Source organism: Vanellus vanellus (assembly GCF_965231255.1).
Source record: "Vanellus vanellus genome assembly, chromosome: 7".
In the NCBI taxonomy this organism is placed as follows: Eukaryota; Metazoa; Chordata; class Aves; order Charadriiformes; family Charadriidae; genus Vanellus; species Vanellus vanellus.
The window spans coordinates 16531836-16556037 of NC_138912.1; the positions used below are offsets into that span (position 1 = coordinate 16531836).

Below are 24202 nucleotides of genomic sequence, written 5' to 3' on the forward strand. Positions count from 1 at the left end.
GAGCTGTGCCGTAGGTGTCCTCACCAGCTGGGCGGGGATGCAGGTTCCGGAAGGATTTGGCGATGCGTTGCATGGCATGAAGTAGGTTCTGTGGTGTGGTCAGCCCTGTCTTACTGTTGTTTGTGGGGTCCTTCCCCAAAGAGGGTATGGAGAAAATGCTGCTCGTCTATGCTGCAGGCGGTCACTAGAGGGGAAACGCAGGCTGGCACATCGTCTGGGTGGCTGCTCTGAGACCTCACAAACTCATGCCATGAGCACAAGCTCCCCGTGAGCAGCGTACTCCTGGGGATGGTGTGAGGGGAGCCTGTGCCTGCGGGGAGCTCTGGCCACCTTCTGGCTGATGCTCCGGCATCCCCCTGGCCATGCCAGCTTGTGTTGTGCTGGGCCAGCGGGCACTATGTGCCATGCCGTGCTCCCACCGCCACTTTTACTGTGGCACCGTGGCGTGCCTGATCCGGGGTTGCCTTTGCCTGTTTGGTGCCACAATGCCGAGCTGTTTTGCCACCCAGCTCCAAAAAAGTGGGGCAGCCACCTGGGGCAGCACAGGCTCTTTTGGGGATGCGCTGCCTATCTCCGCCTGGCTTTGTGGGGCGAGCAGCGAGCTCGGTCCCAGAGCGTGGAGGCGGCAGGCTTGCCCTGCCCAGCGTAGTGTGAATGAGACCCGAAGCCAGGGCTGTTGCTCTGCCTCCCGGAGCATGAAATCGGTTGGTGCCGACAGCGTGGCCATGGCATCGATGAAGTGTGTAATAGGCTGGGGGCAGGAGTTGTGCTGCCCTGTGGGGAAGAAAAAAGTGCTGCGGCCATCCCTGCCAGCCACCACCACGCTGTGCTTCTCCTGGGCTGCGGGAAGAGGCTCTTCCCTGGCAGAGGCAGGGTTGTGCGGGGAGAGGATGCTCCCAGCACCAGCCGTCTGGCTAATGCTGCACCATCTGCTTTGGAGGGTGAGGCAAGGTGAACAGTAAGCTTTCGAGGAGCCTATAAATCCTGTACGCAGAGGCTCTTCTTGGAGGTGACTCGGAATGTGCGTGGGGCGATGCTGTTCCTGGCTGCTCCCCGTGCTGGAAATCGTCAGGAAGTGGAGCCTGAGGGGAATTAGTGATCCCCCTCCAAGGCATTTGGTGATGTCCCATGGGCTTGGCTGGGAAAAGTCCTTTAGCAGAATGTGCATCCGTGTAGTTGGAAGCTCTGCGTGGTTGGAAATGGTGGTGCCGGGTGGGGGGGGCTCCCAGTGCCCCCTCCCCTCCGGCACCCGGGCTGCCGCTCGGTGAGAAAATGTATAACGCCTCGGTGTTGAAAAATGACTAATCCAGACCTTGGAGGGTTTGTAGGATGCGTTCCTTTCTCACGGTCGATAAAGATAAAGGGGATCATTCTGCCAGTAAAATTAGTGTATCAAAGAGGGGGGAAAAAAATGACAAGAGCTGCAGAGACAGAAAAATGGTTGGGGCAGCCCCGGGACGGTGCCCAGCACCACCGCGGCGCCCGTGCCTGCGCCTCGTGCCGCGGAGGTGGGCAGGAGCGCGGCGCGCTCCTGCCCACCTCCGCGGCACGAGGCGCAGGCACGGGCGCCGCGGTGATGCTGGGGAGCACTGCCCTGCCTGGGCTTACCGGCGGTTTCCAGAGCCATGAGGGACCCATCCATCACACGGAGGCAGCCGTCTGTCCGTCCGTCCGTCGGGAGGAGGGGATGATGCCGTGCGGCACGGGCAGCCCCGGCCGCTTTCCAGCCGGCGGTTGGCCTCCCCTCGCCTTCCCGGCACCGCTGCCGGCTGTCGGCGAGGGGCCACACGGGGAACGTTCGCGCCTCGGTCGGTGGCTGCGTGGAAGGGAGGCTAATGTACCGGAGGTGCCTAGGAAATGAGAGCCTTGGATGGGTTCCTGGCCCTATTGATCCGCCGGCAGTTTATGCATCCTGACATTCATAATCTCGGTCGGCGCTGATGGTCCAGATTAATGGGCCCGGGGGCTGTCCATCCGTCACTTCACATTAATTACTGAAGAGGTGTTTTTCCAGTGATTTACCTGACAGCGGCCCGTGATGAATCCCCCTAAACGGAGTGGGCAGTGATTAATCACGGGGCCCCGGCCCGGCCCCGCTCTGCCTTCCCCTCGACCGCAGCGCAGCCCCCCACACCATCCGTCTCCATAAACCCTGCCTGATGCATATTTATAGGGGCAGGGGGGCCTGGCAGCTTGCGGCGTGCCTGCTGCTGCCAAAGATGATGAAAAATAAATCTCTGCCGGGACGGGGCAGCAGGTGAGCGGGGCTGCAGTGTGCTGGGGTGGCAGCCGTGGTCCCGCACCGGGGTGTCCCCAGGCTGGGGTTTTGTTTCTGGTGCTCTGCGGCTTCTGTGGGCTTCTCCACGGTTTTTGATGCATAGATGGTGCACGGGCTCTGTGTCCTGCTTTGGCCGTAGCTGCTGGCCCCTGGGGCTGGGGATCCCCAGGCGGCAGCCACCAAAGTGGGGCAGGTGCCTGGGTGATGCTGGCAGGGTTCCCCTGCTTCCCCCAAGCCCAGTACCCCCCACTGAAGGCTGTTAGGGCTGCAGGATGCTCCGGGCGGCAAACCACATCTGCAGAGCTGCTACTGCAGGGGTGGTGTTTGGGCTCCACTATCCATCACCGTGGCTGCCGGCAGCATGGGAGTGAGGGTGGGTGCCAGGCTGGGACCCCGACCCACCGACCCGGGTAGAGGCTGCCCACCTCTTGCCCGGCTGCGGTGCCGTTGGGACACGGGCAGGGCAGTGACGCTGTCTCTCCTTGGCAGGCAGCGGTGGCACCATGCAGCAGGAGGCGGAGGGCGGCCGGCCACGCCGCAGGAAGCCTGACATGGCCCTCTACGTGCCCAAAGCGCGGCGGGAGAGAGCGGCGCAAGCGATGGGTGACAAGCTGGCTGGGCACCACCGGGAGCCTGAGAACCACCGTCTGGCACAGGACACTTGCCGGAGCAGTGGCGAGGGGCAGAGGCAAAGCCCCCGTGCCAGGACACAGGTGGGCAGAGCAGTGAGGAGGGAAAGCAAGGCGGATACTCGCCCAAAGGAGCTGCGGGCATCCTCTGCCGGGCACGGCCGGAGTCTGGGAGGCAGCTGCCCTGCCACGCCGGAGGGCCCAGGGGCATCACCCAGCGTGCAGGAGCCGTGCCCGGATCCGGCTGTTGCCCAGCCCTGTGGTGACGGGCAGCACAAAGCATCCCATGATGAAGGACTCGGGGAGCTCAGCCATGGCAGCCAGATGATGAGGACCAAGGCAGACCCTCCATCCCCACCGAGTGCCCAGCCTGGAGCCATGGAGGCTACCCCTGAGCCCAGGGGCGATCCCGCTAACCCAACACCCCCTGCTAGCCCACTGCTGGTGTGTCGGACACGGCCGAGTGGTGTGTCGGAGCATTTGGGGGACAGCACCCTGTATCCAGCCAGGGACCTCTCCCACTGCCCAGAAGAGGGTGTCCTGCAGCTGGCAGGGCCGGGCAACCAGAACAGCGTGCCCGCGCTGGCATGGGAGGTTGTGGGTCCTAAAGCCCAGGAGGAGCAGAGGGAGTATGAGGGGTCTCTCCTGGTGGAGCAGAGCAAGAGCTGTGCCGCTGAGGTGCCAGAGGAGGAGGAGAGGTGGGGAGGCACAGCCGAGCTTGCCAGGGAGAGCACCTTGGATGCACCAGGAGGAGCCAGCTGCGAACCCGGGGGCTCGAGGGGTGGCGCGGGCGATGCACCAGTGCTCCCAGGGGAGAGCATCCCAGAGCAGGGCATTGTCAGCCTGTCCCAGCTCCCGCCCGGCAAGGAGGAGAGCACTGCTGGTGCCGGGCATCCCGGTGGGGAGGATGACCCGGTGCCCGCTGCAGAGGGAGCGGGCAGCACCTCTGCCTGCGCAGACAGCAGCGTTGGGGCTGAGAGTGGCCCAGTGGATGCTGACGAGGAGCTGGCGAGCGACACATGGGAGGGGGCACCCCCAGAGAGCCATGAGCCCCCACCGCCCCTGGAGCTGCTGTGCCGTGGCGTAGAGGGGCTCTTGCCTGCGGCCTGGGCCAAGGAGCCAGCGGGGTCAGAGGAGGACACGGGCTCGCCGCAGCAGCAGCGGTGCAGCCGGGAGGCTGAGGAAGAAGAGGAAGGTCTCCACAGCGGTTCCCCAAAGGCAGAGCAGGCCAGTGCCGGGATGCCGAGCCAGGCCAGCCCAGGCGCCGAGGAGAGCTGGGACGCGCTGTTCAACGACGATGGGGACTGCCTGGACCCACGCCTGCTGGAGGAGGTACGTCCTGCGAGCCGGCGGCCGCGGGGATTTGCAGGGACGGTGGCTGCTGCCTGCTGGGATGCGGGGAGAGGGGTCCATGGGGTTCGGCTGCCCCTGTGTCCTCCAGGGTGGGTCTATTGGAGGGGGGGCTGCACTGGGGGCATGTGGCCAGCCTGGCTGCACTGCGCTGCCTGCTGCAGTGCCAAAATGCCTGGGACTTCCACCTTCCCCCCCAGCTGGTTCCCTTCCCATCCTGTGGTGCCGGTGAAGGCTGGGGGAGGTCTTCCCTCTATAGTACATAAAGCGCAGCTGCCAAAACGTGCTCAAGCACTGTAAACTGCAACTGCACCCTCGTGAAACTGGGGCTGGTGATAAAGAAATGGGCTGAGACGTATGGGCTCCCATTGAAATAGCAACGGGAAGTTTCCTCGAAACTACGGCTTCTTAATCAGCCGTGGCTCATTACCATCCCCTCCTGCACACGTGTGGCTGAATTTACTACAATTAGTGCTGGGACCTACGTTGTTTTCCTGCCGTTTGCGAGGAAAGCTCGGCTTCTGCAGCAAGGCTGGATATCCCTTATTGCATATTAAATCAGTAGCGTCAAGCTGGTAATTTTCCAAATGACATTAATGTGCCCAAAGTAACAAACAGCACTAATATTGTTACAGCCAGCGTCCGTCCACCCTGGGCTGGAAGCAGGGTGGGAAGTGGTGGATGGTGCCTGATAACAGCTTCTGGGAAGGGATGAGATTAACTCAAGAGTATCGTTACTGAGGAGTACTGGTACTCACCTCATCCATGGGGCCGTGCTTGGGCTGGTGTGCCCTCGCCAAACCTGGTGTGGGGCTGGTACAGGGTGTGGGGCACACAGGGCTCGCCTCCGGGGCTGCTCGGAGGGAGATGTGGAAGAGCTTTGTGTACCCCCATCCCTGCCTGGCTGTACTCCCCCCAGCCCCAGTCCGCTGCCCTCCAGCCGGGAGCTTGGGGTGAGCACTGGTGTGAGGGGGATGGTGCTGCTGCTCCGATGGCAGCTGGTGGACATGGCGATGGCACTGGCTTTCCGTGGGCTGGCATGGGGGGCGCGACTTTGTCCTCAGGCACCTCGGAGTGGCTGCCTGGCCCCACCGGGGAGGCAGGTCAAGGGAGGGCCTGTGTTATGGTGGAGCTGTAGGATGCCGCAGACAAGGTTGTGCCGTGCAGCACTGGTGCTGTGAGCAGCTCTGGAGCATCTGCGTTAGCTCCCTCATGCACAGGCTCTGAGCAAAGTTTGAGCTTTCCAGGAAGCTTCCCAAAATGGGTGAATAAGGACCTGGAAAAGGGATTTATCAACAAAAAGTCCCCATCTTCACCCCCCTGCAGGTTGCCGTACTAAGCCTGGTGCTTCCCAAGCCCTTTGAGCTCTCAGCAGGCAGATGCGGATGTGGCTGCTCAGGGAGGGTGCAGGCTCTTGGGGAGATGGAGCTGTTGTTAATTAACAAAAAGGACAAGAAAATTAGTAGCGTTCTTCCTCGTAACTGAATCCTTATGCACTGCAGATAGCCGGCAGAGAGCAAGATTTATGACGTTCTGTGTGGAGGAGAGATTTCTGATAGGGGACAGCTCTTTAATCTAGCAGGAAAAAACACCATAGCGAGATCCATTGGCTGGAAGCTGAAACCAGACAAATTCAGAGTAGAAATCAGTTTGAACGCAGAGGGTAATTAAGCACTGCGACCATTTCCTTGCAGGCTCGGTGGACTCTCCATCAGCCGGCACTGCGGGGTGGGGGCCGCAGTGCGTGCGTGCCAGGGGCCACGGTGCATGCATGCCGGCGAACGCCTCCCCTCCAGCTCTGGATGTGCGCTCCCGGTGAGCGAGCGGGAGCGTAAGCGAGCGGCCACAGACCCTTCTAACGTGCTCCGGTGAGGATGCATCATTAGGGAGCAGCGAGGCATCATGGACAGGCTCTGTTTCCTGCAGTGTCCTGCCTCTGCTGTCTGTCCGTCTGTCCGTCAGTGGATGTTTCCCAGTGCTGGGTGCCTGCCAGGGCTGGGGGCTCACATTCCCTACCCTGCCTCATGGCTGGGGGGCTGTGGGCACCCTGTGTGCCCAGGCTGGCAGTGCTGGGGGATGACCTGTTGAGCCATGCCTGCCGCGTGCCTGAGCCCGGCTGCCAGACGGCTCCTGTCCTTGCCGCCCCGCCACACTCGCTGATTTGTGAAGGTCAAGGACCGCTCCGGCACTCGGTGCTCCCGCTCTCTAATCATCTTCCCAGCGCCTGGCACTACCCGAGTGCTCTGCTCCCTCAAGCGGCACCGCAGGGCTTCATCCTGCCCGGGGATGGCTCCTTCGTGTCCCCCGAGTGGGCAGGGGGTGCTGGATGCGTGTCCTGCCCTGCGCGGGGTGCGCTCGGTCAGTGGGTGATGGTGGTGGGGCAGGCGGCTCTGCCGGCAGCGCGAGCCTGTCCCGTGAGCTCCATAACTCAGCTCTCCCCTCCGCCGGCATCCAGCCGCCCTGGCAGCACCCCCTCACCTGCCGTGAATCCATCTTCCCCATAAAATTGTCGGAATGAGCACTTTTTATTGACTGAGCTGGCTGGGATTTATGGACTCTAACCTTCCAGCCGTGGTGTGCTCTGCTACGATCGCTTGGGGGACCGGGCTGGGAACCCGGCTGAGTTATGTACCCGTTCCCCGGCACCGCGCCAGCCCCACGCTCCAGGGGGGAAGAGGGGAGCCAACGGCGGCGTCGGGCTGCGCCTGGCCCAGTGTCACAGCCAGAGTGGGACTGTGAATCCCCTCGACTGCCGGCACGGCACAATTTGGAAAGGAAAGGTGCAGCCCACCAGCACCGGTGCTGCAGGGCGGAGGGGGCAGGGGGCGGCTGCGCCCCCGTGTCATGGTAGGGGGAGACTGCTGCCCAGGTTCTAAAATGAAGGTTGAAAAATGGGAGAGGTAGAAAAGTGCTACAGCCGTCATCTTTTAGGGCTGGAGAAAGTGCCCCGCTGTGAGATACTAAACGTGCACAACCCGTTTAGCTTATCAGGACAAAGATTGAGAAGGGACTTGATTAGCGTGAGTAAGTGCCATCATGGGGAGGGGAGCAGGGACCAAGGGCTCTTTAATCCAGTGGAGAGGCAGAACAAGAACTGCCGGCTGGAAAGCGAAGCCAGACAAATTCAAATGAGAAATAAGGCATAAATTTTTAGCCGTGCAGGTGATTAACCACCAGAACTTGCTCCTCGGGGGAGCTCAGGCTTTTCCATCTTGGTGTCTGGGGTGCCGATGGGCTGCTCCGGTGCGTGTGCTGCATCCGGGACATGCTGGGCCTGGTGCTCCCGCATGGCGAGCAGACGTCAGTCTTTCTTCCTGGCCTTGCTGTCCCGCTCCTTGTTGTTCCCCAAATATATTTTGGGTAGCGCGTCACTGTGGAAGGATGGCTGTGCTTGGGGGTGCGTGTGTTGTCTCACCGGTGCCCTTCCCACCCCATCCCCGGCGGGACCGCACAGTGCGGCAAGCAAAGGGGTGCTGGGAATGGGAAAAACAAGTGCATGGTGTGAGAGCCTTGGTCAATAACTCCTAATATCTCAATGCCATGAATCCATCTGCAGTGCTGGAGTGGGGTGCAGGGGCTGGACCACTTCCTGGAGAGCACTTGCCATGGATCAGGAACTGGCACGGGACGGGCGGGCATGGGTTGCTCAGCGCTGTGCCTCTCCCACCCCTGCAGCTCTCGGGGGGTGAGAAGCGCCAGGAGAGCCGGCAGTCACCCCGCTTCAACTACTACGGGGCCGAGCCTGCTGCACCGGACCTCAGCGATGCCGAGCTGCCCCACGTCATTGAGATCTATGATTTCCCCTCGGATTTCCGCACTGAGGACCTGCTGCGTGTCTTCTGCAGCTATCAGTGAGTCTGCTGGCAATGCCCCGTCCCCAGTGCTGGGGTCTCCTGCCTGGGCTTTGCTCTGGACCCCTGCCCACCCGGTGCCAATGCCTTGCTGAGCTTCCCTCTCTCTGGCAGGAAAAAAGGCTTTGATATTAAGTGGGTGGACGATACGCATGCCCTGGGCATCTTCTCCAGCCCCATAACAGGTACTGCTCCCAGTTCAGCTGGGGATGGGCAGAGGGGAGGCATTCCTGCCTCTCCCGCAGCCAGATCCTGGGCACGGGGCTGGCCCCACACGCAGACACCGCTGCTCTCTCCCCGCAGCACGCGATGCCCTCAGCACCAAGCACCTGATGGTGAAGACTCGCCCGCTCTCCCAGGGCACCCGTGCCTCTAAAGCCAAAGCCAGGGCATACGCTGGTGAGTGATGCTGCCTTGTGCCAGCTTGTGCTGTGGTGCTTGTGCTGCAGCATCTTCATCCCGAAAACTGGAGAGGGATGGGGCAGCCGGCACAGCTCCACAGCGCTTAAGCGCTCTGGAGCCGTGCCGGCTGCCCCATCCCTCTTGGGATGCCCCTAGTGATGTCCCCCATCTCTTCTCACCCAGACTACCTGCAGCCAGCTAAGGAGCGCCCCGAAACATCGGCTGCCCTGGCCAGGCGGCTGGTGATTGGCGCCCTGGGGGTACGCAGCAACCAGACACCAGCCCAGCGAGATGCTGAGCGGAGGAAGCTGCAAGAAGCCCGGGGTGAGATTTGGGTGCCTTGGGGGATGGCGGTATGGGGGGACTTTTGCCATGGATGGCCTTCTCACAGGGTGCCGGGTGGGAAAGAGATGCATAAGAGTGAGCTCCGGCCATATTCATGGAGAAGTGGCTGGCTGTGGTGTGATGGGGACGTGGGGTTGACCCTCCTCTTGCCTCCACAGAGAGGAAGCGCCTGGAGAACAAGCAGCGGGAGGATGCTTGGGAGGGCCGGGAGTGAGCCGGGAGGCTGCACCTTACCCTTGCTGGGAGCCCCCCTGCGGGGCCCGGGCCCCTCTCTGCGGGCAGGTAGGGCGCCCTGCATCTCGGAGCAGGGATGAATCCTGCACTGCATCCCAAAGCACTGGGCTGCTCCAGCGAAAGGGCTGAGCAGGGTGCATGGAGGCTGGTCGGTGCCATGTGGATGCTGTCGCCGTCAGGCAGCGCTGCCCACCCTGCCCAGGGCAGCACCCCTGGTGCTGCCTGCTGCGGCGGGAGCAGCCGGTGGGATGCGGGGAGCTCAGCAGTGAGCACGGGGGGGCTGTGCAGGGCGGCCCTGGCCACCTGGCAGGGCCTTGTGAGCGAGAGTTTCTGGCCTTTATTTTGCTAATAAATACTGTTTATTTTATTTTCCTGGCCGGGCTGTGGCTCTCCGTGCCCCTGCATGCTGGGGAAGGGTGTGCATGCTGGGGGCTGCCACGCGTGGCCCCCCGCTGCCATGTCCACCCCTCCCAGGTGGTGGGTGGGTGGGTGGGGGGCGCAGGCAGGAGGGCTTGGGCAGGGCTGCGGGCAGGAATGTGCTGGCAGGGACCCTGTTTACTTCCGCGGAGCAGCTGCAGCCCCCGAACAGCAGAGCCCTTGTCGGTGCGCAGGCAGGGCCCCGTTCCCGGCCCCGCGCGGGGCTGTGATGTGGCTGCGCTGCCGGCCCGGGCGGGCTGGGGGCTTCCTGCCCTGCCCTGGGGTGGGGGCACGGGGGGGGGGCGGCTGGGACCTGCCTTTGCCTCCTTTGCTCTGCATCCTCTCTGAGCACCTTGAAAAACATCCCTGTGTGCCCCAGCACTCCCACCTGGTAGCCCCCCCAAAACTCTTGGAGCAATGGTTTGTGAGGCTCCCGTGCCCTTCACAGCAGGTGGGGAAGGGGACAGTGCTTTTCCGCCACCCCTGCCAGCGGTTTGTGTGTTGTTGGTCATGGCTGCCTCACCCCAGCCTGCACTGAAGGGCTCGTGTGGCTGCCCCGTGTCCCCTGGCTGTCCCTCAGCTTGGCGGCGGTGCGGCCGGTCATGACCCTGTGCCGGCGGCGCTGCCAGCTGTGAGCCATCTCTCGGCCGCCGCTCCCGGCCACTCGTGGCTTGGCCAGTGGAAATTTCAGGGCATGAAGCTGCTCTCATGCGGAAAGCATCTTCCCCGCCGTCCGGCATCCCTTGAACCACAGAGGAGTGAGCCTCTGCCGGCACGCGCCGCACCACGGCCCCTGGCCTCAGGCCACCCCAGTGCGTCACCACCGTCCCCGGCAGCTTCTCCACGTGTGGGGACCGTCACGTGTGGGTGACAACCCAGCCTGTCCTGGCTGTGCAGGGCCAAGGCGGGTGCTGGCAGCCCCCCCATCCCGGTGTCTGCCAGCAAGGCGGGGATGACTAGGGGTGTGCAAGGACAGACGTGGCACTGCCCAGTACCTGTCTTGCCAGGGGCTGGGCTTTACAGAGTGTGGGTCAGTGGTGAATATTCCCATTTACTTCCTTTTAAAAAAATCTGCTAGAAACCACAGGAGGAAAGAAACACAGAAAGCAAGGGCACGGTGTCCCCTGTGTCCCGACCCTGTGCCCAGGAGCAAGGGCTTTGAGGGGCAGAGCGGTCCCATCCCATCTCCCGGGGCTGGGAAGCTGCCAGGGCAGCCTGGGAAAGCCCGGCATGGCGGCTGCAGCCACGGCGGCTGGTGGGCTGGCTGGTGGCCCACACTGCTACAGAGCTGGCCCAGTCCCTTTGTGTGCATGGGGTCAGCCAGGTCAGGGCCAGGGTGCCCTGGCTGGTTGGGGACTGCTGGCGGTGAGCCGGAGCCACTTGGCACCAGCCACAGGCAGCCAGCCGGCGGGCTAGTAGCCCTGGGTGGTGGTGGGGGACACTGCCTGGCCACGGGGACATCGCCTAGACCAGGGGTATTCCTGGCCAGGGGCCGGCTTTGTAGTCCTAGGAGGGATGAGTGCAGGGGAAGGAGCAGGGGATGGTGGGGTTGATAAGGGGGTACCCCCTCTGCCATAGCACAGCACCTTTATTGAGGACAGGACTGGCGCACGGGTGGCAGTGGCTGGAGCCTGTCCTGAGCCTGCTGAGGTGGGCGTCTGGGTGGGCAGGCTGAGGTAGTCATCCTGGGGGGGCACTGGAGCCATGGAGGTGGGGGCTGCTGCGGTACCTGGGCCCCTATCACAGGTCCTGATGGCCATGGGGGGCTGGGGAGCACCAGGCACTCCCCGCCAGCCCCGGTCCTCATCGCCATCCTCTGTGGCAGCATCAATAAATACAAAAGTCTTTGAGTCCCTGAGCTCAGTCCAGTGCTGTCAGGGTACAGGGGCGGGTGTGCGGGAGCCGGGCTGCCCGGTGGCGATGCCGGGAGCGTGCCGATGCTGGAGGGGGGGTCACACAAGGTTGTTGGCCAGGCGTTCCCGTCGCTCCAGATCATTCACCACATCAGCACCGTAGGCATCACCTGGGGAGAACGATGGCATGGGTGGGGGGGACAGGGGAGCTGCGGCACCCCCAGTCCCACCACTTTCCCCCACCCTACTCGCTATGCCACCCCTGTTCCCGTCCCTCCGTACTCGTGTGGCAGCCGTGCATCCAGATGCGCTGCCCGTCATACTTGCACTGGCACCGCATCACATTGTTGGAGAAGTCTGACTCGGCCACCTCGTGCTTGGGGTTCACAACCACCTGGGGAGGGCGAGGGGCAGGGCTGGGGGGCACCGCTGCCATGCCTTGCCCAGGCAGGGCCGTGGCCCGCACCCTGGGGTGCAGAGCAGCACCCCGATGTGCAGGGTGAGGGGTTCTGGTGGTGCCCATGGAGGGTGGCTCCCCAGCCCAGGGGTCCGGTGGCTTGGTGCCCCCCTGCCCCTCCGCCCCTGTACCTGGAAGGTGTAGCTGCCCGGTGGCACATCGGTGATGTCAATCCACTGGCAGTCGATGTCGTGGCGGTAGGTGTCCCAGCACCCCACGCTCACCCCCTGCTCCCCAAAGTTAGCGCAGGCGAAGCGTCGCTGCAGCCCTACGGGAGGGAGAGGAGGTGAGGGAGGGCACGGCCAGAGCCCCCCCCCCGTGAGGAGCAGGATGGGGGGTCACTGACAGCTCTGCGGCTGCCACCTACCCTCGGGGCAGTTGGTGTCCTCCAGGCAAAAGCTGGCCTTGTGCCCTTCGGCCACCTTGGAGCCGTTGAGTGTCAGCAGGTCATAGTGGGTGAAGACCTCGATGCTGTGGAAGTGCCTGTGGGGACAGGGGCTGAGCATGGGGCCGGTGCCCAGCCAGGGAGCGTGTGGCTGGCCCAGGCGGGAGCAGGCAGCACCCAGACACTCTAAGCAAATTACAGCCTTGAAGCCAAATAAAGCCGTAATGACAGTGCCAGCGCTGACGCCGCTAATTACCCCGGGCGGGCCAGCCTCTGTGGGATGGGTGCCACCATGCCCTGCCTGGTCTGGGAAGCGGGCAGCCCCCTGCCAGCTCCTGCCCACGGGACACTCACCGGTGGCACTGGTGCCAAGTCCAGGCGTGGCGCCCCATCCTGGGTCGGAAATCAGCTCTGCCCAGGTTGTGGATCTGGGAGGAGAAGCGGAGGAGGCGGCGGTGGCCGTAGGGCCATTGCATGTGGTCGGCGGAGCGGGAGAGGCAGCGCTCCTCGTGGGCACAGTAGAGCAGCCCCAGTGGCCGGTCCTCCAGGTAGGCTGTCTCCTGCACCAGCTGGGCGTTCATCACCAGATCCGGGGCGTCTGGCATGGAGGGGATCAGTAGGGATGGAGCAGGCCGTCCCCACCCTTCTCTCTGTGCCAGGACAAGGGGGGTGCCCCCTCCCAGCAGTATCCCGTGGGCTCCCGGTACTCACGGGCGGTGCAGGTGACCCCCGCTGAGAAGCGTCCCCCGCCGCTGGGGCAGTGGACAGGGCCGTGGCGCTGGCACTGCTGGAGGGCCAGCTCGGTGCCCGCACAGCGCACCCCACTCATCAGCACCCGGGTGGCATCGGGGCTGCCAGCCCAGTACCACGTCTCCTGGGCAAAGGAGGAGCACAGCGCTGGGACCAGCCCTCGCACCCGCTGCCAGCTCCCCTGCCCCAGTGCTGCCACCAGGGCTTGTCACCCCAGGCTGTCCCACCCCAGAGCCTCTGGCCACCCCAAGCCCATGCCACGCATCCCGTAGGACCCCTCTCAGCCCAGGCACCGGGTTGGGACCCCACTCACCTGGAGGGCATGGCTGGCGAAGCCCAGCCCCAGCTGCCTGCAGACGACCATGGCCTCGTTCAGCCCCCACTGCGCACCGCACACTGCACCCCACTGCAGTCGCCCCTGCACTGGCACCAGCACCTCCACCACTCCCTCCTCGGGGCTGCGACCCCCGGCCAGCCGCACCTGCAGGCAAAGAGGGGCTGAGACAGAGCGTGGGGTATAACCCCATCCCTCCCAATCGGGGCTGCAATGGGGCAGGCAGCCCCATGCATCCAGCTGAACATCCTCCCCACCTTCCTCTTCCTCCTTCCCTCCCTACAAGACCACTTTTGCCACCAGCTCATCCTGCAGGCCCCCATCAGCATGCTGCTCTGTGTCCCCCCCACCCCCTGGGGGATGCTCTGAGCATCCGCACCGGGCACAGAACTTGGGGGGCAAAGGCTGTGCAATGGGGCTGGGGCTCCGCAGGCTCTGAGGAGGTAGCAGGGGCTCACCTGGCTCTGGAAGTCCATATGGGGCATGTGGCAGCGGACAGCGGCGTCGGCCTCGTGCTGGCACCCGCTCCGCTCAGCATCCTGGAAGCGGCACTCGCCCAGGGAACGCTCATGGCCAGTGCACCGCACCTCGCTCATGTGGATGGGTCCCAGACCTGAAGCAGAGGGAGGGTGAGCGCTTCCTCCTCCATGCTTGTCCTGGAGCAGGGAGGTCCCCACCCTCCTTCCTCTGGTCTGAGGGCTCCCTACAGGCATGGGGCTGCCTCTAGCAGAAGCAGCCAAGTGAGCCCCATCCCAGTACAGGCTGGAACTGCCTGGACATCCCAGGATGCTCCAGCAGCATTCACTGAACCTTTACACATCCATGCCCCTCCAAGCCCAGCAATGCCCCGAGTTCCTGCCATGGTCTCTGCCTCACCTTGGCCCATCTGGGCTCCCACCAGGGCTTGCTTTGCCGTCCCGTAGCCCAGCTGCCGGCACACCACGCTGGCTGCGGCCAGGTCCCACTGCTTGTCACACACGGTGCCCCACTGCCCGTGGCGCAGCACCTCCACCCGGCCCTCACCGGCGTGAGTGCCCGCTCGCAGCCGCACCGGGAGCACCTGGGCACGGGGAGCAGCCGGTCAGTGGCCCCAGGGCAGGGCCACCCACCTGCACCATGGGCACCAGTGCAAACGGGGTGACCCCATGCTGCCCAGCTCCAGGACCCTCCATCAGCAGGATGGGGCATGGGGCCGTGCCAGGGCTCACCTTTCCCGCAGATGTCTTGCTCTTGCCCTTGCCTGTGCCCTTCTGGAAGGCAGGGCTGGGGAGGCAGCTGACGATGGCGTGCATGCCACGGGGGCAGGCGTGCTGTCGGGGGGCTGGTGGGGCCACCTGCGTGGGGCAGCGGGCCAGGTGGGGCTCCGTGCCCTGGCACCGCACTCTGTGGATCCAGAAGCTGTTCTTCTGGCTGAGAGTCTTCAAGCTGCCAAGGTAGAGGAGCAGGGACGGGCATCAACTTGGGCACTGGAGACTGTCCCCCACCCAACATGTGCACTGGGTGCCTACGCAGGACGCCCCTGCCCACCCTGCCCAGGGCTGAGCCCTACCTGGAGTTGGGGTCCTTCAGCTTCATGTTCCACAGCTTCCTGCAGGTGCACAGAGCCGGGAGGTCAGGGGGGGCCATGCCGACCCTGCAGGGCTCTGGAGCCCCCATCCCATCATCCCTGCCCTCCCCAGCACCCCATGGCAGGAGTTGGAGCCATGGAGTCCTCCCACGGCATGACAGGATGAGGAAAGGTCCTCTCCCCACTGGCAATTACCGTGCCAAGCCTGGCTGTGCCGTGTGCCCCGGCGGGACTGCACGACTCCTGGCACCAGCAGGGGCTCATTACAGGCTGTATTTATAGCCCCAGGCCGAGGCGGGGGCGGAGGGGCCGAGGGCCACTTGCTTCTCCTTTCCTTCCACTCACGCTTTGCCGGCCACAGCTGGTCACCATCCCCACAGCCTCCCAGATGCTACTGAGCCCAGCTCTGTGCCCCTTTCAGACCCCAGGAAGGGGACCCAGCCATGGCCAGGCCATACCAGCACCCCACACACACACCCACGTGTGCATCCCTTCCCCGCCACCCCCCCCAGCCTCTTGCCCTCACGGCACGTCCAGCCAGGCACACTACCCCACATGCCCCATGGCCGCAACGTGGATCTCCCGCATCCCTACCGGTAGAAGCTGGTGTTGACGTGCTTCTCCTGGGGGAAGCCCAGCATCCCGCAGACCACGCGGCTGTTGTTCCTGGTCCAGCCGGCGTCGCACACCTGCCTCCAGCGCCCGTTGTGCTTCACCTCCACGGCACCCTCCATCACCGGCATGCTCAGCTTGGCCCGCGCCAGGATGGGCTTGAGCCGCACCTCCTCCAGGCTCAACCCCGACACCTGCCACAGTGGGCACAGGGGTGGGCACGGGGGCTCCAGCATCAAGGGCAGGGTGTGCAGGATGGGGACAGCAGGAAGGGTCAAAGGGATCTGTCCCAGCCCCCTCGACCATCCTGCTGGGCACTCACCAGGTGACCAGAGGTGGTGGCCTGGGGGGATGTGCCGGGCAGGCGCTGTCCTGAGCACACCACGCCAGCGTCCTCGCCATGGTGGCAGTCACTAGTGCCCCAGCCGTTGTGGACGCACTCTGCCAGGGAGCCCTCACTGCCTCCACACCGCACATTGTCCAGCCAGATGGGACCTGGGGGGGGGACGACACAGGGCTGGGGGTCACTGTTGGAGGGTCCCCGTCCCCCCCCAGCACCATGGGCCCCATCCAGTGCTCCCCACAGGCTGCCCGCACCCACAGCCCCCCGGGGAGGGTGCCCCAGACAGCACTAAGCATGCTGCCCTCGCCAGGACCCCCTACCCCCAAAGTCCCCACCTGCCCCCTACCTTCCCCTTGGCCGTAGGTGGCACTATGGGTCCAGGTGATGGCTGCGGTGTAGCCCAGCTGCCGGCAGGCAACGGTGGCCGCGTGGAAGTCGAAGCCATCATCGCAGACAGTGCCCCAGCGCCCCTGGTACAGCACCTCCAGACGGCCCTCCCCAGCTGGCCCCCGTGGCCCCGCCAGCCGCAGCTGCACCGGGGCCGGCTCCTGCCCACTGGGGGCCACCCAGCACAGCAGCAGCACCAGCGGGAGCAGGATGGGGCTCACACCAGCAGGCATCACCATCGCGACAGCTCCGGGGGTGGGATACCTGGGAACAGCCCAACACTGAGCCCTTGGGGACCACAGCAGGGGTGAGGGATGCTCCTGGAGCCCCCCTGTGCCCCAGGAGCTGGGCGATGGTGGAGGGATGTCATGGCCCCTTGCATGGGGGTGACATCCCTGCCCCTGCGCTGTGGGGGATGCAGGGTCTGGTCCCTGCCATACACAGCTCGCAGCATCCTCCACCCGGGGGTTCAGTCCCAGCTCCACACCCACCTGCCCCTTGCTGGGGGCACCCAGCCCTGGCACAGCCTCCCCCCCACCCCAGCACCCACTGCCCCACACTCAGCCCTGCTTGCCAGCAGCCATGGGCAGCCCCACCAACACTTCCCTGCCCCTATTGCTTCATGCCTGCCCCATGCTTCAGGCCATGGGTGGGGGCCCCACAGAACCCCCCCTTATCCCCCACCTGAGCCCTGTGCCAGACGCCAGGGTCCCCTCCCCATCCTGCACACAGCCTCTGTCCCCCATCACCCCACCTCTCCCCTGCATCCCCACTCAGAGCACTAGTGGGCTTGCTGTCGTCGTCTTCTCCCCCCCAATATGCCCAGACCCTCCCTCCTCCCGGGGGCACCCCCGGCACTCACCCTGGCAGGGGGTGACGGCGTGGGACAGGCAGCGGCGAGGGGACGCGGCTCCGGTTCCGGCTCCCGCCCGCCTCCAGCAGCGCTCCTGCCGCCGAGCACCGCCTGCCGCCGCTTTTATGGTGCGGCGGGGTGGGCCGCCCCGGGTGGGGGCCCACGCTGCCCAGCCCGGGCCCGGCCCCCCCGCACCGTGTCTGGAGCACAGCCCTGTCCCCTGTCCGTCCCCCGTCCCCCCCCCCCGGCCCTTCTCTGACACCCCGGGGCAAACCTGCCCCAACTCCTGCACCCCCAAGCTGGGGGGGAGGGGGGAGGTGTCTGAGCACCCCTGGGATAGTCCCTACCTGCCTTAAGCCTGAACACCCCCCCCCTCCCCGAATGAACTCAATGGCCCCAGTGAGGGATGCCCCCCCCCCGTCCCCACCCCTTGGGGCTGGCCCCCAGCCAGGGCAGAGCATGGGTTTTCTGGGGTTGACAAACTGCCACGCTAGGGGCACCCCAAGAGGACACTCCTTGCCCCCTCCCACCCCACGAAGCAGCTCAAGGGATGGGGTGCCTGCGGCTGCTGCAACAGGGCCAGGACATGGGGGGCACAGAGAGCAGGGAAGTCTGTGAGGTGGCACTGGGAGCCCAGAGTAGGGTCATCCTGGGGCTTGGGGCATCACCTGGGCCGCCCCTGAGCCAGGCTGGCTACGGGGGTCCCCAGACACCGTCCTCCTCCGCGAGACGTGGAGGTGGGGGATGCCCCCCCCGACCTGCCCCGGGAGCAACCTCCGGCTTGGGGTGCCGCCAGTCCCCGGGCACCCTGCTGCCCGCCTGCCCCACCGTGGGACGGGGATAAACAGGAAGCCCTGTGCCCTCGCCGTGGCCAGGGGCCGGCCAGGAATGTGCCGGTGGCCACCGGGCTGTTTGTTTGGAGTCAAAGCAGCTGGTTCCTGCCGGGAGGAGCCAGGATCAACACGGCCGGGAATAGCCCGTGAGCTCATTGCCACGTCCCACGGGAGCCTCCAGCACCCCTGGAGCACGGAGGGGTGCCCAGCCCCGCGACCCCCTCGCAGGACCCCCTCCTCCCCGCCCTATGTCCCATCCGGGCTCAGGGAACACGCTGGAGCCTCTCCTGGGGTGGGGGTCCCTTCCCAGCCCCAATGTGGGGGCGATGGAAAGCCCTGGGGAAGGGCAGGGCTGAGGCCAGCAACAGAGTCCATGACTCATTCATGCCTCGACGTTTTGGAGCTCAATTACTCAAGTGTGAGGCCAGGAACACCCCCAAGTGGTGTCGTCCCCATCCCCCCCCCCTTGCCCCCCCCCTTGCCCCGTGCAGATGCTGGCAGGGGTGCAGGGCAGGCGGGTGCTGGATGCTGCTCCCTGGGGCAGCAAGAAGAGGGAAGCGGTGGGGGTCCCAGTGGGCTCTCCCACACCTGGGACCTGCCAGCCTCCACCCGCAGCAGTGGGGGCACTATGTCCTGCTGCTCAGTGTGACCATGGCAGGCTGGGGGTGGCTGTCCCCCCACTCTAGCCCAGCCCTCGGGGCTCACTGGGTGCCATCACCTGCAGCAGCAACTGCAGCAGCTAAAAATACGCTGCCGGCAGCAGGGCAGCCCCGTGCGCGGGAAACTGTGGGCAACGGGGTGGGCGTGCGGGGCTATTCTCAGAGGGCTGCGGGACTATTCCTGGCCAGTCAATATTGATTCAGCCAGCTCAGGTGCAACAGCTCAGCCCGGCAACACCGTATTTAGGGCCCGGCGGGAGGCGAGGCGGGTGGCTGAATTGGGACCATTGTCCCCGGGAGGAAGAGGGCAGGGAGAGGATGTGAGCTCTGTAATCTGCAGCAAGCGGCTCCCGGCAGCAGCCCCGGGAGAGGGGCACACCCCGGACCTGCCGCTGGTTGAGGGGTGGCCAGCGAGAGCCACGGGGCTGCACGGAGCATCTGCCCTGGGGATGGAGGGATGGGGCCGGAACACGTGCAGGCAGCTCCTGGCAGGAATTGGGGGAGGGCAGCTGCCAGTCCTGGCTCCTGCAGTCTCTGAGCTGCTGGGAATGTGGTTGCTGGACACAGCCACCGAGGTCTGAGGGGACAGAGGACAGTTTGGGGGCTCCAGGTAGCAAAGCAGGTCTCAAGCAGGTCCCCAGTTGCCTGCTTGTTCTAGGCACCTTGGGGTGCTCCAGGCCAGCCTGGGGTGGGGGGGCTCCAGCCAAATAGCCCTGCACGTGCCCGAGCTTGCATCAGTGAGCAGAGGAGAGGGGTAGAGGCTGGTTGTCCCCATTCACTGCTCTGGGACATGCCTGTGCTCTCTGGCAGCTCCCCCAGCGAGGGACATCGTTAGGCACAGTGCAGACCCCCACACCAGCACAGCATGAGCCGCACAAAGAGCTGAAAAACTGCAGTGAGTGTTGGAGGCAGAGCCCAGAGTGGGGTTTATTTCTGTGGGTGCAGGTGGGGGCTGAGCGAGGCTCTCCATGGCTGCCCGGTGGCCAGGAGCCACCCGGCCAAGGCTGGGCTGCAGCGGGCTGGGAGTAGCCACGTGTTCAAGATGACAGTGCCAGCTGGGACTGCAAGGGACCCTGCCAGCCTGCACCCCCTTGGTCTCAGGGGATGCTGCCGCCCTGGGGTGCCCGGGAAGCAAGTTGGGGAGGGGCAGAGCTCTGCGTTCGGACAGCACAGCTCACCACAGCCACAACCCTGCATAGGCAAAGTTGGTGTCACCACTGCCATCACAGGCGCCTGAAGTCCTCGAGGGCCACCTGGGCAGCGTTGCGTCCCACTGCTCCCATCACTCCTCCTCCTGCAAGAAAGCAGAAATGGGGAGCAGTGGGCAGCTCCAGCCCCAGGAGATGGGGCCCAGGGCTGCACGAGAGGAGCTGCACCACGTCCCTGCCCGTTGGAGGGCAGAGAGGGGAGTGGACACCCTCCTCCCCTCTCCGTGCCACCCTTGCACCTCTTCCATGCACTATGCTCTCCTCCTGCAGCCTCCCCCAGGAGGGTCCTGGCTCCAAGCCCTACTCACCGGGGTGGGCTCCGCTTCCACACAGATACAAGCCAGGAATTGGGGACCGGTAACCCGAGTAGGACGGTGCTGGCCGGGCAAAGTACAGCTGGTCCAGGGACATCCCTCCGTGGAAGATGTTCTGCAAGCAGAGCTCTGTGTGAGCTGGCTGTGCCTGGCCCAGGGCTGTGTGCCCACCAGCGCTGGCTCAGACCCAAGCCCACATGGTACCCACCCCGCCGGGCAGCCCGAAGATCCTCTCCAGGTCTGGTGGCGTCAGGATGTCCCTGCCGATGACGGATGCCTTGAACCCCGGGGCATAGGCTTCGATGCAGTCAAACACTAGAGAGGGATGAAGGGACTGATGGGCAGCTCAAGGGGACATGGCGGCCAGCCCCTGAGCAGCTCCAGGGTGGCTCTGCCCACAGGCAGGGACCAGTGCCCCTGGTGTCACCTGAGTCTGTGTGTGCATTACGGACCCATGTCCATATATGCGTCACATACCCGTGTCCGCGTACGCATTTCTGGCCTGCTCGTCCCAGGGCCGCCCACCTGCCAGTACGGAGGGGGTGTACTGGGTGAAGAGGGACACGACATGGCAGCCCTGTGGGGCCAGCCCCGGGTCCAGCGCTGAGGGGATGCAAAGCTCAATCATGGGCCTGGGGGAGCAGGACACTAGCTGGGCAGGCAGTAGAGGACCCAAACACCCCAAACTTCTTCCCCCAGCACCGCCCGCCATGGCTGTCCTGACCCTTCCCCAAGGCACCGAGGTGTGCTGGTGCAGGCTCCTACCTGCTGGAGGGGTGCCCATGGGTGGCCTCAGTGAAGGCCTGGTGCAGGAGGTGGGTGCCCTCGCAGTTGAGATGGATGGAGCACTGGTGGTGGGGCAGGGACCGGCCGTCGCGGGCGTTGGGAGCAGCCAGGAAGCTGGGTAGCCGGTCCACGGCCACTGGGCACAGGATGGGGACAGGAAAAGGGGGCTGCAGCCTCTTGCTGAGCATGGCACCAGTGTCCCTCCAGCAGGGACAGTGGCAGAGGTGGCCTCGCTGGTACCTACCATTGATCTTGGTGACAGGAGAGCGTGTGTCAACCTGTTGGATACGCTGGACAAAATCCTTTGGCAGGTCCTCCTGGGATGGGAGACACCAGGGCAGAGCCCATCGGTGAGGAGGGGGCAACCTGAACAGGGGATGCCACCACACCAAGTCCCTGCCAGCCCCTGGTGCCCCGTACCTGGGGGGTGAGCTCCAGGAAGGTGATTTGGGGGGAGGCGTTGGACAGCACCAGTTTGCTCTTCACCTCCGTCCCATCCTTCAGTGCGACGCCCTGCGCCCGCCCATCGCTGCCCAGCAGCACGTGGCACACTGCCTGGGCAGGCAGAGGGGAAAGGATCTCACCAAGAGCATCCCCGCTCCCTCCAAGCCAGCCAGGCAGCTCCCTGCGCCCAGACACCCTGTACCTTCTCAGTAAAGATGTGGGCTCCCCGGGCAGCCGCTGCGCAGGCGATGGCTTGGGACAGAGCCCCCATCCCACCAGCCACGTAGCCCCAGGCCCCCCGCCGTCCCTCCAGCTCGCCCATCACGTGGTGCAACAGCACGTACCTGTGGTGGCATGACCCCAAGTTAGCTGTCGGCCCAGGGGACAGGTCTGTCCCCTGCATGGGCATGGTGAGGATGGTGCCATGGCCCCTACGGATGGGATCGCAGCAGCTCATAGGATGCCAAATCAGATACAGGGAGCACCCACCGGCCAGGCTTGACCTGGCCTGGGGACAGAGGTGTCCAAACAGCAAAGGGGCAGCGGGTACCACTCAGGAGAGCCACATGGCAGGGATGGCGGGCACCCCCTTCCCCAGCTCTAACCCCTGAGCCACCCCGGCAAGGCTGAGCAGGCAGCAGGAGGGAGAGGCAGGGGGGCAGGGCACAGCAGAGCCAAGGAGCTGCCAGCACACAGGATGGCACTGGGGGACAGTGCAGCCATGAGCCCTGGAGGGAAGGGACCCTCACCCGCTGCCAGGGGTGTGGGGGCTGGCCATGGCTCCAATCACTGCGTCAGTAGCCAGAGTTGCCTTGAGGGGCTCCGACTCGAACCACTGATCCAGGATCTGGCCCAGGAGAAAAGGAGAGCGCCAGGCTTGGGGTGGGGGGCTGCTGCAGCACCCTCGCAGGCAGGCAGGGACGTGGCTGGTGGTTCTGCGCCACTGCTGCCAACACTCACCTTGGAGATGGGGGCTGTGAGCACCTCATAGTAACGGGGCAACTGCTGCCCCAGTGCCAGTCCTGGGGATGCAGAGGCAGAGTGAGACCTGCACAGCCATGCCAGGGCCAGCTGCCAGCGCCCGGTTGGGTTTGGGGACAGGTAGTGGGCAAGCTTGCTGGTCTGCCAGCCCAGCTGGAGCTCCTGAGGAGCCTGTGCCCTGGAAAGGAGCATCGCCCACTCCAGGTGTGGGCAAACACCCATTGCCATTGGGGTCCCCCGGCATCCCAAACATACCTGCCCGCATCAGGGGCCCCAGGGCTTTCAGGGCCCTGAGCCGCTGGAGCAGGGACCCCTGCCCCAGGGCAGCTGTGTCCACTGGGGGGGCATCTAGCAGTGGGTCGAGGGCTGACACCAAGCCCCCCATGAACGCCTCGTACTCAGGGTAAGCCTGAAAGGGAACAGAGGAGGGACAAGAGGGACTGCGCCATGGTAGGTGCAATGGATACCCCACATAGGAGCATCCCTACTGCTCCGGTGGGGGCTTTGCCATGCCCCCACAGTACCTGGGCATCCTTCTGGGAGAACTGAGCAATCTGCTGCTGGGTCTTGGCCATGTCATGCCCCAGCAGGAGGGACCGGGGGGGGCTCCTGTCCTCCAGCAGCGGGGTGAAGGAGTAGGGGTCCCGTGGGAGCACCCTCAGGCCGTGCCTCTGCAAGACAGGGATGGCAGAACCCACCCTGCAGGGACAGCCTGGCAGCGGGCTCACCCTGCCGGTGTGCCAGGAGGTGCCAGCAGCCCAGCAAGGGATGGGTGCCAGTACCTGCAGCTCCAGCTCAGTGTATATCTGCGGCCGCAGCAAGCTGAGCAGATATGATGCCCGGGAGAACTTGAAGCCTGGAAGATGTGGGGCGATGGGGGGTGCCCACACCCAGGGCTGGCCAGGGGCAGGGGGACATGGGGTGCACAGGGGTACCTGGCACAATCTCCTCCGTGACAGCCGCACCGCCCAGCACGTGGCGTTTCTCCAGCACAGCCGTGCGCACCCCTGCCCGCTGCAGGTAGGCAGCCTGCGGGGAGTGCAGCATCATGCTGCCCATCCCTCTGGGTGGGATGAGTCCTCATCACACCGAGGACCCATCCTACTCTCACCAGGGAGGGCCCCGCTTCCCACAGCCCTCTTGAAGTCCCCAGCCCCATGGGCCTTGACACCAACACCCTCCCTTGCCCACGGTGCAGACCCTCCCTGGTCCCCCAGCATCCCCCAGCAATGGAGGTGACAGCACTCTATGCTCAGTACTCACTGCCACCAGCCCGTTGTGCCCTGCAAGGAAAGAGGGAGGTGAGCCGAGCCCAGTGGTGGGGTAGTCCCACAGCACAGGGCACCCTGCCATGCCCGGGATACATGGCTGCCACAACCACCCAGATAATGGGGACATGGGATACAGGTGACAAGGAGCATCCTCCCCCATCATTATAGCCCTGGCCCTAATGGTGCAGGGGAGGGTGACAGAAGTGGTCTAAGCAGATGCTCCAGCTGTGCCCTGCACAAGCAGCATGCTGGGGGGGGAGGGGGGGACTGCAATGTGTGCCCAGCTGTGCAAGAACGCTGCACCCTCCCTGGCATGAGGAGCATGCTGGGGGGCTGCAATGTGCCCAGCACCACCATGACCCCCCCGGCCAACCCTCCCACCTGCCCTAGGGGGAGGGCAGCTGGGTGTCCCCACCAGTTCCCTGCAGCCCAGCGTTACCTGCCCCGATCACTACCACGTCGTACTCCCGTTGCAGCCGGTCTGCAGCCCCGGCATGGGTCAGCCGCACTCCTGGCAGCCCCGGGGACAGATGCCAGCCCCGCAGCCAGCGGGAAGGGCAGCCTGTGCCCAGCCTTGCCCCGAGCATGGCTGCCATGGCTCCGCAGTGCCCAGCTGCCCTGCGCCCAGTGGCCTGGACTTTGCTTTCACAGTGGAGCTT

General features: G+C 64.9%; 3 protein-coding genes across 3 annotated transcripts; 1 reads left to right on the forward strand and 2 right to left on the reverse strand.

Annotated features, from left to right (window-relative positions):
• Nucleotides 1-2772: 2772 nt before the first annotated feature.
• R3HCC1L (R3H domain and coiled-coil containing 1 like) lies at nt 2773-9415 on the forward strand. The gene is made up of 6 exons (XM_082486422.1): nt 2773-4239; nt 7933-8108; nt 8223-8293; nt 8412-8507; nt 8694-8834; nt 9014-9415. Exons 1-6 carry the CDS (start codon nt 2782-2784, stop codon nt 9067-9069), a joined length of 1998 nt encoding a protein of 665 aa, XP_082342548.1. The 5' UTR covers nt 2773-2781; the 3' UTR covers nt 9070-9415.
• A 1618-nt stretch (nt 9416-11033) lies between these two features.
• Nucleotides 11034-16433, reverse strand: LOXL4 (lysyl oxidase like 4; the record flags this gene model as incomplete). Its single annotated transcript, XM_082486616.1, has 14 exons — nt 11034-11529; nt 11642-11753; nt 11948-12084; nt 12184-12299; nt 12556-12799; nt 12913-13075; nt 13265-13432; nt 13744-13898; nt 14162-14345; nt 14494-14710; nt 14835-14873; nt 15447-15658; nt 15787-15959; nt 16154-16433. 14 exons carry the CDS (start codon nt 16431-16433, stop codon nt 11459-11461), a joined length of 2271 nt encoding a protein of 756 aa, XP_082342742.1. The 3' UTR covers nt 11034-11458.
• A 3329-nt stretch (nt 16434-19762) lies between these two features.
• On the reverse strand, nt 19763-24139 carry PYROXD2 (pyridine nucleotide-disulphide oxidoreductase domain 2; the record flags this gene model as incomplete). The annotated part of the gene is made up of 16 exons (XM_082486418.1): nt 19763-19833; nt 20056-20176; nt 20270-20376; nt 20539-20693; nt 20827-20983; nt 21092-21164; nt 21268-21402; nt 21494-21635; nt 22041-22138; nt 22252-22313; nt 22528-22681; nt 22797-22943; nt 23055-23128; nt 23208-23301; nt 23536-23555; nt 23983-24139. 16 exons carry the CDS (start codon nt 24137-24139, stop codon nt 19763-19765), a joined length of 1767 nt encoding a protein of 588 aa, XP_082342544.1.
• Between the last annotated feature and the right edge of the window lie 63 nt (nt 24140-24202).

Excerpts from the sequence above, each read along its gene's own strand:
- R3HCC1L (XM_082486422.1), top strand. The coding sequence starts at position 2,782 with ATGCAGCAGGAGGCGGAGGGCGGCCGGCCACGCCGCAGGAAGCCTGAC. Across the intron at positions 4,240-7,932 it reads ACCCACGCCTGCTGGAGGAG|CTCTCGGGGGGTGAGAAGCG; the intron begins GTACGTCCTGCG and ends CCACCCCTGCAG. Across the intron at positions 8,508-8,693 it reads CAAAGCCAGGGCATACGCTG|ACTACCTGCAGCCAGCTAAG; the intron begins GTGAGTGATGCT and ends CTTCTCACCCAG.